Source organism: Pseudopipra pipra, chromosome 14 (assembly GCF_036250125.1).
Source record: "Pseudopipra pipra isolate bDixPip1 chromosome 14, bDixPip1.hap1, whole genome shotgun sequence".
NCBI classification, from domain to species: domain Eukaryota; kingdom Metazoa; phylum Chordata; class Aves; order Passeriformes; family Pipridae; genus Pseudopipra; species Pseudopipra pipra.
The window spans coordinates 2,561,308-2,579,535 of NC_087562.1; the positions used below are offsets into that span (position 1 = coordinate 2,561,308).

Consider the following 18,228-nt stretch of genomic DNA (forward strand, 5'->3'; position numbering starts at 1 on the left):
TGTGGGCCCTGTGTGGGTGTGTAAGTGGAAGAAGTGGAAGAAGTTGCAGTGGAAGAAGTTGGCACAGGAGGTGTGGGGCGGTAGGAAAAGGCCTTCAAATAAATGCTAAACAAATATTTCTGAATGTTTGAAGATACGTGGTCTAAAAAGCATGGATTGGGTCTCACTGGAGGCCCAAACCTGTGCTCCCTCGAGCAGCAGCAGGGGGGACTCATAAGGGCACAGGAGCCTTCATTTAGGTCACAGGGCCCTTGGAGGGACACACTGCACCCCAGGGTGGAAGGCTCAAGCTTTTGGGCACAACAAGATTAGAAGGTGATGTGGTCTGATGTTTTCTTCTTCTGCTTATATTATACACTGCATTGACACTGTTTAGATTACTGTTTTAGCAATAAATTGAATCATAATCATCCACATAGTCAGTGTTGTCACTTCTCATACCCGACCAAGAGTCTTTTCTCTACTAGTCTGCCACAGTCTCCCCAGTGTTATCTGGGCCAAAGTACCACCAAGGCAACATATTTGGTATCAGACAGTCATCCATGATCATCATAAGCATGTCATTGGCTTCATGGTACGGGGTTAGAGTATTAGCTACCCAATTCCAGTGGCAAGGGACGTGGTGGGACTTCAAGTAGTGATTGAGACTGGCTATGAAAGCTCCAGGTGCTTCACAGAGGTGGACAGAATTCAGTTCTCCCTCCTGGAGAGCTTCTTCTGGGAGAAGAGGAAAACTGCACAAGATCTCATGAAATTTGCACCACGCCTGGGTACACAGCTCAGCATTCACAGACTTCCTCATACAAGATGTTGTTTTCCCTGCTTTATTGGTAAAGAAGGTGTGCCAGTGCCAGTCCTCCAGATTCTTATTGCTCAGTTTGTTCGTATCTTGGTTAATTGGGTTCTTTAGAGGCCGATTTCATTTCTCCATCCTTAGCCGGCCTCTCAGCTTGGAAAATCCTGAAGAAGAAACTGTGTCAGTCCAACCTTACAGGTACAGAAATAGGCAAAGCATATTCTATACCACTTCTCTGGGCGTGGGAGATGCTGCACGTGGATGGATGTAAATCCTGCCACAGGCTTGGCCCTCAGCCTGTATGTCCCTGGAGCAAGGAGGTGGTTTCCAAAGGGTTTGTATCCCTTTGGTTATCCCTGGCACCAGGTGATCTTGTAACCCACCTGTGTGGCTCGAAAGGGAGCAAATTCCCACAGGTAACACTGTCCTTGGGAATAGGCTGCAAATCCCTTCATACTCCTGCTCATTCCAGAGGAGTTTTCCCCAAGGATGCTCACAGAAAGCATAATGTAGCCCCCTGCAAGACACTTTTTCTGTGGACCCAAGGGTTTCAATCACACCCTCGAGGCAGAAATAAGTGTTCCAAACCTCGACTGCAAAAGGGGACTGGAAAATCCTCTTTGCCTTTCTGTCCCTGGCAGCTTCTCCCCATCAGGACTGACTCCCACCAGCCTGAAGATAGATTTTGACACCACTTCAGATCTAAAGAGGAGCAGGTGGCATAAACTGGAGCTTTTGGAGAAGAGGAGTTGGGGTGAAACACGTTGGAGAAGAAACCCCTCAATTCTTTCCTTGGGATTAGGGCTTGGTCTCAAACTGGTGGCATCTTGTTTGCAACTAACTGGAAGAATTTCTGTTGTCTTTTTGCTAGGATTTCCTTAGAAATCCTGACAGAAACAGCAGCACTGACAGCCTCAGTTCCGGCCCTCTGCTGAGGGAGGAATATCTGTCTGGAATAGGGATATCCCAGTCTGCTACAGACTTCCACCTCTACCTTTTATGGGCAGCACCTGATAAGTAACCTGCCCTTATGTGGAGAATCAAATTTGACTGTGTGATATCCTCCAGACTCCTCAAACCCTAGGACAGTAACCTATTTCTATACCTGTACGGTATATGGAAAATAACAATTTCTCCTGCTAACCTCTGCTTTCCAGAACGGGAGAGAAATGCTCCACAGAATCATGCACCAATGAGGAAAAGAAATGAGGGCTACCCTGAATAAGGCCATTTGGAACTCAGGAGGTTCACCAGTTCAGTTGCCCTTCTTGCTATTTACACAGCAAGGGAAGAAGAGTTTGCTGGTGCTTTGGCCCTTCACTGACTGCAAATACTCTGTTCACTGTGTAGGTCTAAACACTTACATAAAAACACCTCTCTCAGTCACAAAAGAGAACACACCACAAGCTCTACAAATTAAACAAGTGGCCCAGAAATCTTTTAATCTGTTCATGGCAGTGTTTATCTGAAACCTCAAAGTATGGAAGGTGGGGAGCCACAAGGAAAGGCTCCCTTTGAAAGGGAGCACGGCTGCTGCTCCTCCAACTTCCCAACAGGGAATAATTCTCCCACCTCTTCTACCAGACCCAGCAGGATGTTAGGGGAGCCCTTCATTGGCATCCTCAAGAAGAGGCCCTGGGGCGAGGTTGGACACCAGCCTGTGAGCAAAGCCCCTTTTTGTGCTCAGCATTACTGCCAGGCCCCTGCAAACCCTCGTGCCTCCTTTTCCCAACAGGAAAAACAGGGATCATGCAACTGATTGCATGATAGTGATAGTGATATCCTTGCATTGCAAGGATATCACTACTGAAAAAGAGTGAGCATTCCTCATCGCTGGGGCAGCAACCAAATCTCTCAAGCACCTTTGAGTGAGAGCCAAGGGTGCACCAAGAGTCCTTGGCTCCTGCTGAAACCCACAGACCTCAACTGCAGCATCACCTTTTAAAGGCAGATTTAGATCTCTGGCCGCCACATCTCTTGCGTCTCTCAGAGCGCGTCAATGGCGAGGGGTTGCTCAGGTCAGGGGGCCCTTCTTTCTGGATGCTATCCTCAGTCACAGTAGCAAAGAGGTGGATGTAAACTGTGTAGCTTCCTGTTACCTGGAGAAGGACAGACAATTCAGCTGAGGGTCCAGGTGACATTTGCTGCTGTGCCCAGACTACTGCCTGCCCCAAAAGCTGTGGCACCTTAATGGGCAGGCGCACATCCACCTCTCCAACTGGCAAGCTGGTACTGTCAAAAAGCACTTCAATCCTCTCAGTGTTGCAGTAGGGCAGGCACTGCACCTGGTCCAGGTCCAGACTGAAACCTTGAACAGACAAAAATAAAGCAGCTGAGATAAACAAGCAACATGAAATATGTCACACGCACGCTAAGGTCGTAGAGGTGTCCTGGCTGGCAGCTCTGGGAAAGACCATTCTGCATCTCTGGAGAAGGTGCTGCTCTTTTTAACTTGTCACCCACCACTCAAGGAGAAAGGGCTTTCATGGCCAGCATCCAAGGTCCACCTTGGATGGTAAAACCAAAACAGATCAGCTGAGCACCTCCAGCAATTCCTTCATCAGGCGCCTCAGGGAAGGTTGTGCAGAGCTCTCCAAAGGAGAATTTCCAATTAAGATCCCCCCGTGCTGTGCTGTTCCCTGGTCAACAACTTAGAGGAGACACCTGAGCATCCCTTAGACACAGCAAACCATAATGAAGCGTCACAGGGCAGCCACAGGCAGGCCAGGTCCCTGGGCACAGCTGGCCAGGAGAATTCAGGCTTTGAAGCTCCCAGCAGGGGCACTGAGGGGAAAACACTCAAAACCCCTCCCCTTGTCTAGTGGCTTAAACTGATCCATCTGATACAGCTCCTTCAAGCCCACGAGAAATCTCTCCAGCACTGGTTACCTGTGTCCTGCAGGACATGTGTCTCAATCTGGAAGGACACCGGGAAGGGCCCGGTGTTGGTGATGTCCACAGTGTGTGTCTCAGTGTCACCGCGAGTGACTCTGCCCATGTCCAGGATGTAGTTGGGCAGCTTAATCCTGGAAGGAGGAGTGAAGACAGTCCTTAAACCACAGCCTGGATACATGTCCAAGTGGATGGAAGATGCAAACAAAGTGGATAATTCTGTGTTCACTGCTGTAAAAACTCAACTCAAGCCCATGAAACTCAAGGCCTGACTGCCCGGCAATGACTTTGAGAAGTCACAGGGAGTGCAGGTCTTAGGTTTTATCAGTTACCAGTGGTACCTGAAAATAAAATTAGTTTAAAATGGACACTGGTCACAGCTCCTCTGATATGAAAAGCCAGTGTAGATAAGTCCACTGGACATCCACTGGTCTCAATGAAACTGCTTAGCCTGGTGTAAAGCTTGAGCCTGAAATTGCTTCAGGGCCTTGGAATAAAATTTGCCTGCACAGGAAATCTTCACTGCTCTGCAACCAGAATCCCCCCCAAAGCAGCACCGATAAATATAATCAACACTGGCAAAATTCATGGGAGGGTCCTTTCCCAGAGCAATCCCACAAAGGAAAGCACATGAATGATCTGTTTTGCAGAGCATCTTCTTCCTGAATTGGAGCCTCCTGTGCCTGTGATGCCTCATGAAGGAGCAAGAGGAAGCTCCCTAGGTAAGCCCTGCCACCTCACCGGCATCCAGGCCTGATTTAGGGTTTTCAAGGGTTTGGTGACCTGTGTGATTCCCTGCTCCTTTTGCTCAGTGTGCTCTGATAGTTGTAATCAAGATGGCAGCTTGGAGTTGTCAGCAGGGACAGTGTCTGTGCAGCCTGGAAGGGCTTGATGGTCTGTGCTCAGCCCTAAGAACAGAACCTGTGGGGGAGCTGAGCTGCTCCAAAGCTCAGCATGGCGCTGGGGGAGGGAGGACACTCAGCTGCTCACAGGAGCCTGTCACACCTATTGGGGCTGGACCCTTTCTGAAGTCCCCAGCTGTTCCCAGCTCTGCAGGCACAAGGAGCTCTCAGGAGCAGGGAGAACTGCTGGGTGTTACCCTTGGGACACCTGGAGATAGGGGACTGGAGTCCCTACTCACTGGACAAGCTTCTGACGAATGTTCTTGTCAAAGCCCCTGAGCTCCGGGGGACGGGAGGTTACAATTCTCTGCTGCTTCAGGACATGTTGCTTTATGAGCATCTGCTCCATCTCTCTCTGCACCCAAGTGTCCCACTGAGGAAAGAGAAGGCAGTGGCTGGTTGGCAAGGGTTTGTCCCAAGTCCCAGGCTTTTATCTGAAAAAGGATCCCACCCTGCTCTTGTTGAGAGGGGGCATGGGGTCCTCCTGTCTGGCTGCTCAGTGTCTGTGACACCTCCTGCTCTCTGAGCCAGGACCTTATCTCCAGGGAAGTAACTCCAGCATCTCTGCCTGGCCAGCCACTGCTAGAAAAGCTGATCTGGCCAGACAAGCCAGGAACCTTCCAGAGCTCCAGATATTTGCCTGCCCCCAACCAGTGCCAAAGCAGCTTGGATAAAAGCTCTCTTGGAAAGGGAACCACAACCAAGCCTCTTGGAGATGAGCACTGCCAGCACAGCCCCAGGGCACAGTCAGGCTGCGTCAGGCTGCTGTTAAGGTCTGTAAATCTGGCAGGGCTTGGGTTGGGAGCAACAAACTCCCCAGCAATGACCTGCATTTTCTTCAAAGCACCATCAACTCCATCCCTTGAGCATGGCCTTCAGGATCTCTCCCTGGAGTAGCCAGGAAGCTGGTGCAGCTCCAGGAGGGACCATGACCAAAGGTGGGCAGCCCCTGGGCCAATGCTGAGTTGACAAATAGTCACAGCCAGATGTGGGCAGGGAGGTCCCAGGTGCCAGCAGGGCACCAGGAAGCTGCTGTGGGGTGCAAGGGGCTCAGGTCACATGGGGAGGGTGGCATGTGCCAATCGGGACAGCAGCTGTTCTTACCACGATGCCGTCGTCAGTGTCAGAGTCAGTGTCACAGGCAGCCATGGATGGCACCTTGGATGTCTCCTCAGATGGCACCTTGGATGTCTCCTCAGATGGCACCTTGGATGTCTCCTCAGGTGGCACCTTGGATGTCTCCTCAGGTGGTTCCTTGGATGGCTTCTGAGATGGCACCTTGGATGGCTTCTGAGATGGCACCTTGGATGTCTCCTCAGGTGGTTCCTTGGATGGCTTCTCAGATGGCACCTTGGATGTCTCCTCAGGTGGCTCCTTGGATGGCTCCTCGGGTGGCTCCTCGGGTGGCTCCTCGGATGGCTCCTCAGGTGGCTCTGTGGACAATTCCGTGGATGACTCTGTGGATGACTCTGTGGATGACTCTGTGGATGACTCCTCAGATGACTCCTCAGATGACTCCTCAGATGATTCCTCAGATGATTCCTCGGACGCCTCCTCGATAGCAACTGCTTCATCGATCTGAGTCTCTTCTTCCTCTTTTTCTATTGTCTCTTTCAGTATCTCCTCATTTCCTGAAGGAAAAAAATTACCCACAAATAGAAGCGTGGGTGCATTGCCAAACCCATTTAAGGTGGGAAGTCCCACTTCCCCAACACTGGCCTCTCCCAGAAACAAACCCCTCAAGTCACCTGGGGCAAGTGGATGCTGCTGCTCCTCGATGCCAGGGTCATCCATGGGTGGCTCCACAGATGCAGGCTCTGACAGAACATCTGCTTCATCGCTCTGCCTCTCTTCTTGCAGATTTTCTTTTATCTCTTTCAGTATCTTCTCAAATTTTGCATGCCCTGAAGGAAAAAAATTATCCACAAATAGAAGTGTGGGTGCATTGCCCACACAAATAGAAGTGTGGGTGCATTTAAGCTGGGAAGTCCCACTTCCCCAGCACTGGCCTCTCCCAGAAACAAACCCCTCAAGCCATCTATGGAAAGTGGATGCTGCTGCTCCTCTCTAAATCCTCATGTTCACTCTCAGCCATCATCCTCCTCACAGAGGAGCATCTCATCCCCTGAAATATCATGCAAATTCAACCCTGCCAAAAGCCCTGCCAGGCTCTCTTACAGTTTCCCCAAGGTTTTCTGTCTAGCCATCATCTTTCCAGGCCTCTGACAGATGTGCTGGCAAGATCTGCAGGATGGTTACTGGGACAAAGCCCACATGGGCTACTCTGCTCAAGACTCAGGAAGCAACCAGAGGGGCGAGTGTTGGTCTGGCAGCCTTGCAACCTCCAGGCTTGGTGGAGATGGGTGTGTGCTTCCCTACAGGGGGAAAAAACCAGGAGGCCTTCCTAGGAGCAGACAGGTAGTGCTCACCTTTGACAATCCAGGGCAGGTCCACAGAGATCCTAAGAAAGGTTCCCTCTCCTTTCAGGGAGATTTCTGCTGGTTCCAGGTGACCCACTTGGATCTGGAGAGTGCTGCAGAAGACTCCTACTACTCCTGGCAGGTAATAGACTTTCAGCACTCGCTTCTTGCCAGGTTCAATGTAATCCTGCAGGGGATGGGAGGAGAGAGGGAAGGAATGCATCAGAGAGGGTTTGATGGGGGATGCCTCAGGCAACAGACAGGCTGAGAAGACAGAGTGGCATCTGGAAGAAAACGTCAGACCACATCACCTTCTAACTTCCTTGTAACTAAAAGCTCGAGCCTCCAAGGCAAGGGTGCAGTGTGTCCTTCTGAGGGCTCGTAAGGCTGCACCCCCAGCAGAGCCTGCCCTGTGTTCAGGGTGAGCACAGCTCTGCTGCTAACAGGGTTTGCCCTCTGCCAGCAAGAGCCAGGCTTAACAGGTAAAAGCTCTTTTGCCAGGCACTGTGGAAGAGGAGTGAAGTTGCCTGCACTCAGCAGGGCCAGCAGCTCCTGTCACAGCACATCAGTGGTTCCAGGCTGGTGTCAAAGGGCCTGACCCCTTATTAATGATCCTGACAAAAACACCTCCTGCCTTTGTGGTTACACAGAGGGTGCATGAGCATATCCAGACTCACAGTGACCTGCAAACATATATCTCTGGAAGCACAGGGGGAGAGACTAGGATGAGATCTAGGGAAGAGGGTGATGCCGGGAAGGCACCTCCTCTCTGGGCTTCCAAAAGCGCTGTCCAAGCCCCAGGCTGGGCTCACACCAGCCAGGTTGAGGGCAAACCCATCTCTGGGTGACAGGACACAGCTGCAGCTTTCCTTGGCTCACCCCTGCACGCTGGGCTGGACGGCTCCCCAGTCCCATTCCCGCTGCTGGGCGGGACAGATCCTGCCACTTGGTCCCCTGAGCTCTCCCTCCAGCACCCAACACGGCTGCAGCCCCAGGGAGCCCTGCCAAGCTGCCAGCACCCGGGGTGCTGCTACAGCAGCTGCCTGCACGGGGCCACGCTGAGCTGTGTCTTCGGATGCTGGCAGGAAGGGGGCATCAGCGTGTCATCCCTTGGAGGAGACAGGCAGCAAACAGTGAGAAAGCGATTTGGCTTTCACTTCTTATTCCAAAGAGGGCCAAAGTCAGCAGGAACGCTGCTTAAGCTCAAAGGCATCCAGGCATGACGGAGAAGCTGGGATGGTGGGATGCTGCAAACTCCTCTCCTTCCAGCCCCTCTCCTCCCTGGCCCCCTCACTGCCCCAAAGAGCTGAGCAGCAAAGCTGGAGGGAGTGAGGGACCAGCACAGGGGCTGTGAGAACTTGTGGCAAAGGAGCTTCAAGCCAAAGCAAGGAATATGTAAATCACTGCTTAGTGCTGGCAGGGAGGAAGCAGGGACAAGGAGTAAGTCCTGTCTGATCACATAGCCTGGGTGAGGTGACCCTCAGAAGAGCTGGCACCACCCAGCTCCAGTGCCAGCACAGCCAGAGAGCTCAGCAGTCCAGGTCCAAGGAGTGACTGATGTGCTTGTGTCTCCCACTGCTGGCACCCGCTGGCCAAGGCCACGGGGGAGTCTATTAGGAGAGCACTTGCTTGACCTTCTCTAACCCCAGCAGCAATTGCTTTCAGCCCTGCCTCTCAAGGCTGGGTCTGGTTGGTTTTTTACCCCTTTTTTTTTTTCCCTTTAACCCTCTCCTGGGCCACCTGACACAGGGCAGGGGCCGATCACTTGTGCTACTCACCGTGCTGGGCACAACCACGGGCTCACCAGGCAGAGGGCTGTCTGCCCTGGCAGTGCTGGGGTCTAGCACCTTGTAGGTGAATCCAAACACCCCGGTGTTCTGCAGGGTGACTTCTGCTTGGATGACTTCATTAAACAGCTGGAGAGAGGACAGAGGAGTGGGAAGGTACAGATACCAGTGTGCTGCTGGGAATCTCCTTCCTCTTTCATGGAGTTGGAAGCAAACAGCCACAACACAAGAGCAGGGACTGGGGAGGAGATACAGGTGCTTGACCATCCCAGGTCAGCCTGGGTCAGGCACAGGACACCTCTTAGCCCTGCACAGGAGCAGGGAGTTCTGGCAGCACGCAGAGATGTGGTAATAACCATGTAAGGGCCAGTAATAAATGAACCAGGGCCCTCTTTACTCTGAGGGGTCACCAAACAGTCTGGTGAAACAATGGAGGTGGCATTGAGGCATTCCAGAGGAAAAGGCACCTGCATGCAAGTATTGGCAAGCAAATACATTGACAGGAAAAAAGGGAGACACACAGGGGCAACACAGACAGGGCCAGCAGCTGGAAATATCTGTGGGCTTTTAACTGAAAAGAAGTAAAGTGAGGATTATTCTGGGACGTTGTCTCCAGCTACAGTGACTGGAAGCCCAACTTCCTCCCTGGATTATTTTGTAGATTGAGCAAGAGCATTAGAAGAGAGCATCCCCTTGGAGCTCAAGCTTTAGAAGCAGTTCAGGGGAGGGATGTCTCAGAGATATGTCCCTCTGGACATCCCCACTGGGATCCTGCCAGCCTCAGGAGGCAGTGTTAGGTCCCTCAAAGAGGAGGAATTCCCAGCATTGGTGGTGGGTGTGTGCGTGTGAGGTGGAGGTGGCCATTAACAACCAGCTTGGATGCTGGATGTATCCCTCAAAGGCTGTCCTTTCCAGGGCCCAGAGCCAAAAAAGGAGCTGGGAAGGGGAGGGAGCCCTGGGCTGAGGTGGGCAGCAACCCACTGGTGATGGTTCCAAGGCAGCAGCTCTGCCAGGAGAAGGGGGTGGTACCTGCAGCCCAAAGTTGATGTCGTAGGTGTCCAGGTGGTAGCTGAGGTCCGAAGTCCCCCCACTCAGCTCCACCTCGTAGGTAGGGCCTCCCTCCACGTGGCACAGCGCCGTGACACGGGCGACGATGTTGGGGTGGCCAAAGAAGGTGAAGAGCACGCGCTGGCTCTCGCCCGGCTGCAGCACACCGGACACCGGCTGGACATCAAAAACCTGCAGGAGGGGAGGAGGGATCGAGATGATGAGCATGGAAATGGGTGCAGAAGAGCAGCCGTGGATTGGAGTGAAGTACAGAGGTAAATGGAGGGGCCTCTTTCTCAAAGACAGCCAGAATCATCCTAATCTCATCCCGCATCCGTGCCACCGACCAGTGGAGGGACCACAGGGGAAATCTTCTTCCATACTCGCTGATCAATGCATTAATTAATACACGACATTAAAGTAAATTAGGATGTCTCCTGGCAGCAAGATATTCTCTCCACTGCAGAACTTGCCTTTGAAAACAATTTTACTGCCTCCAGAAATACAGGAGAGTTGGAGGTGAAAGCCCTTGGAGCTGGGGGGAGGACTCCAGCTCAGCTCATCTGACTCCTGAGGCTTTTCCCCCTCTCTCTGGTTTACATGCTGCTCCCTCAAGGTGCTACAGCAAAAGCTCCTGCAAAAATTTCCAGTCAACCACCCTGTGAGGTACAAGGGGAGCAATGCCCTCCCCAGGTGCTGCACAGGGAGCCTCCTTGGGCAGCCCTACGACACGTCCCATGTGGCCTCTCCAGCGACTACTTGCTCCAGCAGTATTTTGTGATGGGCTTGGAAGGACTGAGGCCCCTCTGTGGGCAATGCCAGTGGGAGTGGGGGCTACAGAACTGCTTTCCACACTGGAAAGATGGAAATAAGACATTCCCACTTACCTCTTCCATTCTCAAGGCAAGGTTCTCCACCCCCGTGAATCGCCTCAATCCCTTCATGGTCTCCAGGCTCAGAGGCTCCACAGCAGTGCATGGCAGTACCTGGAAAAAAAGCACCACGGGCTGCAGTGAGCACTGCCTGAGCAAGATCACTCTGCTGCAGGCTCCACCACCCCACCACCCCAGGAGCAGCTGAGATGGGACCTGGGCACAGATCCAGTGTGGGTATGTCCGTGCTGTCAGTGGAGTGCTGGTCCAAGCCCACACACAGATGAGACACAGGCTCTGTCTGCACGTCCTACATGCAAGTGTGCACGAGGGAACTGGATACCCCCAGCACTCAGGCAGAGGGGGCTGGAACTATAGGATCTTTGAAGGTCCCTTCCCAGCAAAACCAAGGGCCCTTCCAAGCCAAACCATTCCAGGATTCTAGGACAGCTGCTTGAATTTCCCTGGTTTAATTGTGCATACGCGGGCAACAACCAGGAAATAAAGATGATTTCGTGCTTCTGTCTGAGAACATTCAGCCACACTATTCTTTGTGTCTAGTGGGTATCATTTCTCCTGATTCAGAAAAAACATGTAGAGTTGAAATGACCAATACTGGGATGTGAGCAGGTACAACTCCTCTCCTTGAACTTAAGGCCAACACTGGTGCTTTTCAGAAACTCCCGTGCTTCCTTACACCCTTTTTTACTGCCCCATGAGCAGCCATGGGGCCAGTTCCCACTCCAAAGTACCAAGATTCACCAGGCAGGTCAGCAGACCAAAGGCCATTTTCCATGCTAGGAGGAAGAAAAGTTCTGCCTTAAAAAAGACAGCTCTGGAGCCATCACTGCAATACTGGCTCTTGGGTGAAGGCAGGGATGTGAAAATGGTGGCTCTAGCAGGGCTGGAAAGAGGGAAATGGAGATCAGGACTCAGCACAGCTTGGTACAGGAAGGAAACCAAAAGCCTTCTCATCATGATGCAAATAAAAACCTCATTTTACATTGTAAAGAAAATAAGCCAAAAAAAAAAAAAAATCCCAAACTCAGAATAGATCTGTAGGATCTCAGTGGGTTTCTACGGGCAAAACTATCCTGTTTGTCCCTCCCCAGATGCCCCACTTCCAGCCACTGGCCCTGCTGCTCAGCCCACTCTCAGGGCATATGACAGCAGGACAGCAAAAAGGGAGGTTGGCATGAGCACAGCTTTACAGGGGCAAGTTTGGGAGCAACGCAAGCAGTAGGTGCACAAGATAATCTACCTTTGCTACCAGGGATTCCTCTGAACCTGCTGACTGTTGGGCAGGATCCTGCACTGCTCCCAGAACATCCTCTGAACCTGCTGACTGTTGGGCAGGATCCTGCACTGCTCCCAAAGAGTCCTCTGAACCTGCTGGCTGTTGGGCAGGATCCTGCTCTGCTCCCAAAGAGTCCTCTGAACCTGCTGGCTGTTGGGCAGGATCCTGCTCTGCTCCCAAAGAGTCCTCTGAACCTGCTGGCTGTTGGGCAGGATCCTGCACTGCTTCAAGGTCTTTAGTTGGCTCCTCCACACTTTCAGCACTGAACTGCCTCCTTGACAACAAAGAGTTTCTCTCTTTCTTTGGTGGTTTAGGTTTGAATTTAGGCGGTGAAGGGTTGAACCTGGAAAATAACGTCAACTCCCAAGAGGTTGTCTCCTCTGAGCCAGGTCCCAGTTCCCTAAACAAAACTGTGTCTGTGTGAGCTCTATTCTTTGCAACTGCAGCACTTCAATGCCCAGTGGTTAACTGGGCTCAGTTTCCTGGGGCGTTATGGAAGAACCGTTTGCTTCTCTAATAAAAACTGCCCAGACCAGACGTCTGCACTCTGCACAGGTCAGAGCAGGAGGAACTGCCAGAAATGTGTTTACAGATGTGCCCCAGCACTACTGCAGGATTGCACTTGGGCTTGGAAAGCACAGCCCAGCCTTGTAAGGCCCTGCTTCCCAGGGATGTTCAGACAAGTGCTCCCACCAACAGCTACAGCCACCCCTAGAGCCCCAGCAGAACCTGCTGATCACTGTCAAACACCAAAGAGCTGGTCTGTGAAGGGGAGGTGTGGTTTAACAGCTGAAAACTCCCTTCACCAGGATGGTCTTTGCCTCAGGCCACAGAGGTCTGAGAAAGCAGCTTTCCCCACCAGCTTTCCTTCCCAGGGGAAACCTGTATGGGAGCTACAGCAAAGCAGCAGGAAGAGACTGGGACAGCAGCACTGCACTCTGGTGGCAGCACCTGTGTAGGTTCTTTGTAGGAAAGGACAACAAATCGGGTTGGCAGGGAAGGAAAAGAGGTCACATTACAGATCTGCTTGTCCAAGTGCCTAAGCCTGGCTTTGTAGCTCCAGAGGTAAAGCAGGAGTCCAGGTTACTTCTATGCAAAAAGGGTTGGGAGTGTCTTACAGTCCCAGTTTGGCTGGAGGACATTGTCTCCAGCCCAGTGTCCAGCTGGTGGAGAACACCTATTCCCTGAGCATCCAGCCTGACCACGGCTGGTTTTTGTTATTTCCACAAGGAAATCTCAAAAGCACTTTGTCAGATCCCAGGCAAACATCCTCGGTCCTTGCAAAGCACAAACAGGACCCCAGGAAGAAGAGCTCCAAGCAAAGGAGCACCTACCTTATGGTGTTCACCTGGCTGTCTGTCTGGAAGGACCAGTGGTAGTGGACAGGGATTGGGCTGCAGTTGGTCATTGCCACAAAATCCACTTGTTCAGTGCCATTTATGATGCAGCCAAAGTCCAGGGCCTTGGGCTGGATATGGAGGTTTGGGAAGTAGACTTCTCCCCGAATGGTGATCTGCTCCTCGTGGGGATGCTCCATGAACTCCATGTTCAGTGTCTTCTCTGCTACCCAGCTATACAAATCCTTTTCATAAGCCGGGTTAAATTGGATGTGGAGATGAATTTCCTCCCCTTTGTCTAGTTTTATGGGCTGCAAGGAGATGAAGAGTATTAATCACCTGTGTGATGAAGCCCCAAGGTCTGACAGCATGAAACATTAAAGGTTTGAAGTGTGACCCCAGTGTGGCCTTCCCAGTTCACCCTTCATTTCTTTATGGTGAAGGTCTGACTGTGAGCATCACAGTCTTGTCCAAGATTCTCTCAGGCTCATGTTTTTGTGCTTGGCAGCAATACAAAGGGATGGCTGCTGGAGAGCTGGGATGCTTTCCAGGAGACTGGATGGCTTGCCCAGACCTAGTTGTCTGCTCCCTGTGTCTTAGAGCCAGGATGGGTCTTCCCAATTCAGGTGAGATTTTGCTTCCTTCAGCAGCTCTGCTGATTCAGTTCAGGCCAGTCCACTGCTGACTCGACAGAAAGAACTTCTCAACTCGAGGACCTCCCAGCAGAAGGGCACCACCACACCCCTCCCTCTTCAAACCCCACCAGCAGGAAGGTCCCTGGCTGTTCACCTGAGCATCTTCGGGGAGGGGCTGCTGGTCCACATCACAGATTAGGAATGGCTTCTTCAAGTCCAGCACAATGCTGAGTGGCAGGCAGCAGTTGTTTTTTAAAGACAGAGGCTTGTATAGGAGAGTCAGGACATCACTGGGCCGCTAGAGAAACAGGAGACAAGGAAAAACAACCTCAAGTGGCCACGGACCTCCTTCCCCTTCCGATGCATTTCACATTTTTCAACCCCAGAAGTGCATACATCTCTATTTACTCTTTCTAATAGTTTCTAGCCCTTCCAGCTGATTTAACAGCCATGCCATTAAATGCCATGAAAGGATGCAATCCAGAGACTTACCTTCTCCACGTGGAACACGATTTCTCTGGAAGATATTTGCACGAGGGGAAAAACGAACTCGCAGCTGACATCCACTTGCATTATCTGCTTCTTTCTCTTCTCCCTCCCCACCATGGCGTGACACAGCAGCCGCTCCTTCACCTTCTGCATGTGAGAGTCACTGTCACCAGTGGCTGCTGGCTCACCACCCACGGGCCCATTTCCTGCCACAGTCACTGCTCTCCTCAAAAGCCCCTTTCTTTTCTGTGCTGCAGCCTATCTATTTATTCTGCACTCAAACGTCTGTAACACTGCACCCCGATAGCCACAAAAGGCGCTCATGAGTCATGTGCTGCCTACAACTGTAATAATCCTGGCCCCAAGTGATTTTGGCTTTGATTTGTGCTGCTGCTGAGCATAGTGCTTACAGAAAGCGGGAAAGTAGGAACTGATTTAAAAAAAAAAAAACAAAACTATATTAAGGAAACAGGTGACAGAAGGGCTAATCAGTAGGAGCTTCATGCAGATTTCTTCCACATTCACTTAAATATTGTGCCCAGGGGTTCTGGAGCCAGGGAGTGCACACAAGGGTTGGCTGGCAGCTTCTCTGCAGAGTTGTACTTCCCCTGGAAAGAAAGGTCCAGGGAGGAGAACACCCCAAGGCCCTGCTAAAGTCTCCCCCTCTGAGCTGCTTTCCAAGGGTGCTGCAAGACCTGGCTGCCCTTGGGACACCAGGGCTGGCTGAGAGACTGGGGAGCAGTTATGGAAATATTGACAAAAGTCAAGCTGTCAATTATAATGATCTCTGGGAACAGTTTCCCACGTGGATGGACATCACACTGATCATTAGAGCTGACACAGTGTTGGTTTTCCTCCTCCAGGACTCAGGGTTAGACCAGCCCTCTGCCCACGTTTGTCTGTAGAGGACAAGCGATGCTGCTCCCAGACACTCCCTCCCTTTGCAGGGCTTTTGTTTTACTCCCTGCTTTCCCCAGATAAAGCACTTGGCACTTGTTTCATTTGCTTTCTGCCTGGGCTCTCAGTCTAAGTGTAACTTTTTTTTCTCTGCCCTTTCTTTCTGCCTCAGCACATGACACTGGTAACCTCCTGTTTGCCCTGAAGGACCAATATTTCCTTCACCCTGTATTTTGGGATCAGCACTGGGTTTTGGTAGCTATGGAAACACAAAAAAGCCTTAGCAACTGATGGTGGCCAGCAAGGAAAGCAACTGGTGCTGCCATGGAAACTTGTGGCCTTAAAACAGTTTCTTGAAGGCACTTGCTCCTTCTCCCAGGCAAATGTCAAGGGGCTGCAGGAGAAGCCCCAGTGGAGGGGATCTGATGGGAAAGGCTCAGCCCTTGGTGGGACCTCACCTGGGGGGTGCTGGAGAAGCCTTCCAGCACCATGTCCTTGGTCTGGCCCGGCAGCAGCTCCATCTGCGGCGGCTGCAGCTTGAACACGGGGCTGGCAGGTCTGGGGACCTGGGAAGTGCTTTTGTCCTTGGTGGTACCGAGGCCACGACGCTGCTGAACGACGCTGAACCCTTCTGTGGTCCAGAACAGTTGATGGGTGTGTCGCCCTTTGTTTGTTATTTTGAACTGGTAACAGTAGGGAGTGAGGCTGGAAGAGAAGCAGAGAAAATGTCATGAAATGACATTGAAATGTCATGGCTAGAAGAGAAGCAGAGGAAATGTCATGGGAGCTGCTGTTTCCCTGCAGTCACCCACCTTCAGCACCCTGATGGAGTTCCCTGAGTGCACACTCAGCAACAAAACCTCCACCAAAAGGCCACCTGAGCTCAAGGCTTCAGCCACAGCCAGGCCTTGGCTGCCCCTAAGTTCATCACCACCCAGCAGCTGTTTTCCATCTCAGTGGCTTTTGAGGGTTTCTAATGGCTCCCAAATAGCCATCACATGTTTCTAAAGGAATCTCTGTGGCTTCAGGGAAACAGAGCTGGGACCTACTGAAAAAGACCTAGCCTGAAGGACTACAGCAAAACTGCTCCTTGCTGAGCCCATGGGAGAAGCGGGAGCTGAGAGAGATCCTACCTGAAGTGGGGGCTAAAGTTGAGCTCCCGAGAGAAAGGTTTGTCAGTGACAATTGTGGTGCCAACGCCCACAGCCTGCACAGGGATGATGTTCACTTCACTGTTCTCAATGAACAGCTTCACCTTGTCCTCGAATTTCCCCGTGTCATCGAGGTTTGCTGTGACAGTCAGAGACACCTCGCTCTCGGGGGGGATCACTCCCTTACTGGGTTCAATCCTCCAGCGTGAGCACGTGCCAGCCTGTAAGACAAACCAAGCACGATCTTGGGATGGAAACCATGGACCCTGGTCTGCTGTGGGGTGCAAGAAATGGAAGAACTAAAGAGAGGAGGGTAAAACCCATAAAGGTTTAATTTCCCTAAATCTAAGTGTCTGGCAACAGCAACTCTCCAAGAGCTTATACAACCTGTATTTTACCCTCCTTTAACAGATTCACTTCATTAACCCAGTTTTGCTCAACCCAAGGGATGTTCCTCCTCAGGAGAAGGTTATTCCTCCTCCAGTCTCTCTTTGGAGTTCATGCCAAGGGAAGCTACTTTCCTGGCTTCCTGACAACAGAGCTGGGTTGGCACAGAGGCTCAAGGCCAGAGGAAGCCAGGACTGCTCCAATCCCACCACAGCAGCCACACAGCTGGAGGATATTGCTGAGAGCCCAAAGGATAACTCTGCAAAACCAGCTGAACAAAACCCCAACACTAAAGTCTTCTTTCCCAGAAGGCTCTCAGTGCTTCTCAACAACCCCTGAAGGACTGAAGCCCATTTTTCCCATTGATCATCAGCTGCAGGGAGGTGTCCCAGTGCCCTCTGCTTTGGAAAAGTTGGCTCTGCATGGCTATAGCAGGGCAGGAAAGCAGTAAGTAGAAAGAAAACTGCAGTGTATTTGAGTATTTCACTGAGGGTTGTCCCAGATAAAACCACCCCCAGAGCCAGGTTCCTCTTGCCGCACTCGGATGGAATATCTTGTACAGAGAGGCATGGAAACATTGAATATAAAAAACAAGTCATAGGCTGCTACTGAGCAGTCATTTTCGTTGGAAAACAGCCCCAGAGATACTTACCATCTCTGCCCAGAAGACTGCAGGGATGACGCTCTGATTGGAGAGGTGGAGAGTTTGGGAAATATCTTCAACGACCGGGATAGTGCCCAGGTTTATCTCAGTTGGATATACATAGACAACCGGCCCCTGTCCAATGCTCTCTAAGTGGATTTTCTGGTCCAGGAAGAAGGTAGGAAAGATCAAAAAAAAGGACACATCAGGGAAAGTTTGAAAAGCTTAGGCAGCTCTAAGGGCACTCCTAGGCTGGGGATAATTCTGGCTGTTTGAAGTTTTCAGTGCTGTAGACTGAAACAGAAGGCCTGGAGCAAGCGTGGGATATGCAGTGATCCCATCTGAAAGCCACAAGTTCCCATTATCAGGAAACAGAGAAATGCTGTTTCCCATTCTTGCTTCTTCATACCTCCTCCACACTATCTCTCCTTCCTCTACCTCCTGCCTGCTTCCACTCCTTTCACTGCTCCATCTTGCCCCAAACCACCCTCCCAGCAGAATGTGAGACCCATAGATTGGTCTGGGGTTCAAACTGGGCTTGTTATCCTGTTTCCCACTATATGTTGGGTCAGGCACTGAGATTACCACCTACAAGGATTCTATACTTCCTCTTTTCTAGGCATAAGATGCTGCCTATGACGCCAATCCCTTCTTTCCTGTCCACACCAGCCATATA

General features: G+C 51.5%; 1 protein-coding gene across 6 annotated transcripts in view; it reads right to left on the reverse strand.

The window, feature by feature from the left end:
* Positions 1–808: 808 nt before the first annotated feature.
* Positions 809–18,228, reverse strand: part of LOC135421944 (hydrocephalus-inducing protein homolog) — a 31,241-nt gene continuing 13,821 nt past the window's right edge. The window contains exons 17-34 of one of the 6 annotated variants that reach the window (XM_064670822.1): positions 17,562–17,714; positions 16,505–16,743; positions 15,830–16,076; positions 14,478–14,621; positions 14,140–14,283; positions 13,348–13,661; positions 11,978–12,356; positions 10,732–10,830; positions 9,827–10,036; positions 8,789–8,926; positions 7,020–7,197; positions 6,339–6,494; positions 5,695–6,221; positions 4,830–4,963; positions 3,686–3,822; positions 2,983–3,104; positions 2,735–2,895; positions 809–960 (exon numbers count right to left, since the gene is read on the reverse strand). In XM_064670822.1, coding sequence (XP_064526892.1) covers positions 894–960; positions 2,735–2,895; positions 2,983–3,104; positions 3,686–3,822; positions 4,830–4,963; positions 5,695–6,221; positions 6,339–6,494; positions 7,020–7,197; positions 8,789–8,926; positions 9,827–10,036; positions 10,732–10,830; positions 11,978–12,356; positions 13,348–13,661; positions 14,140–14,283; positions 14,478–14,621; positions 15,830–16,076; positions 16,505–16,743; positions 17,562–17,714 — 3,549 coding nt within the window. In that variant the 3' untranslated portion in view covers positions 809–893. Of the gene's footprint in view, positions 961–2,734; positions 3,105–3,685; positions 3,823–4,829; positions 4,964–5,694; positions 6,222–6,338; positions 6,495–7,019; positions 7,198–8,788; positions 8,927–9,826; positions 10,037–10,731; positions 10,831–11,977; positions 12,357–13,347; positions 13,662–14,139; positions 14,284–14,477; positions 14,622–15,829; positions 16,077–16,500; positions 16,744–17,561; positions 17,715–18,228 lie in introns of those variants that run through there. The other 5 variants (XM_064670821.1, XM_064670823.1, XM_064670824.1 and 2 more) reach the window with 5 other exon arrangements.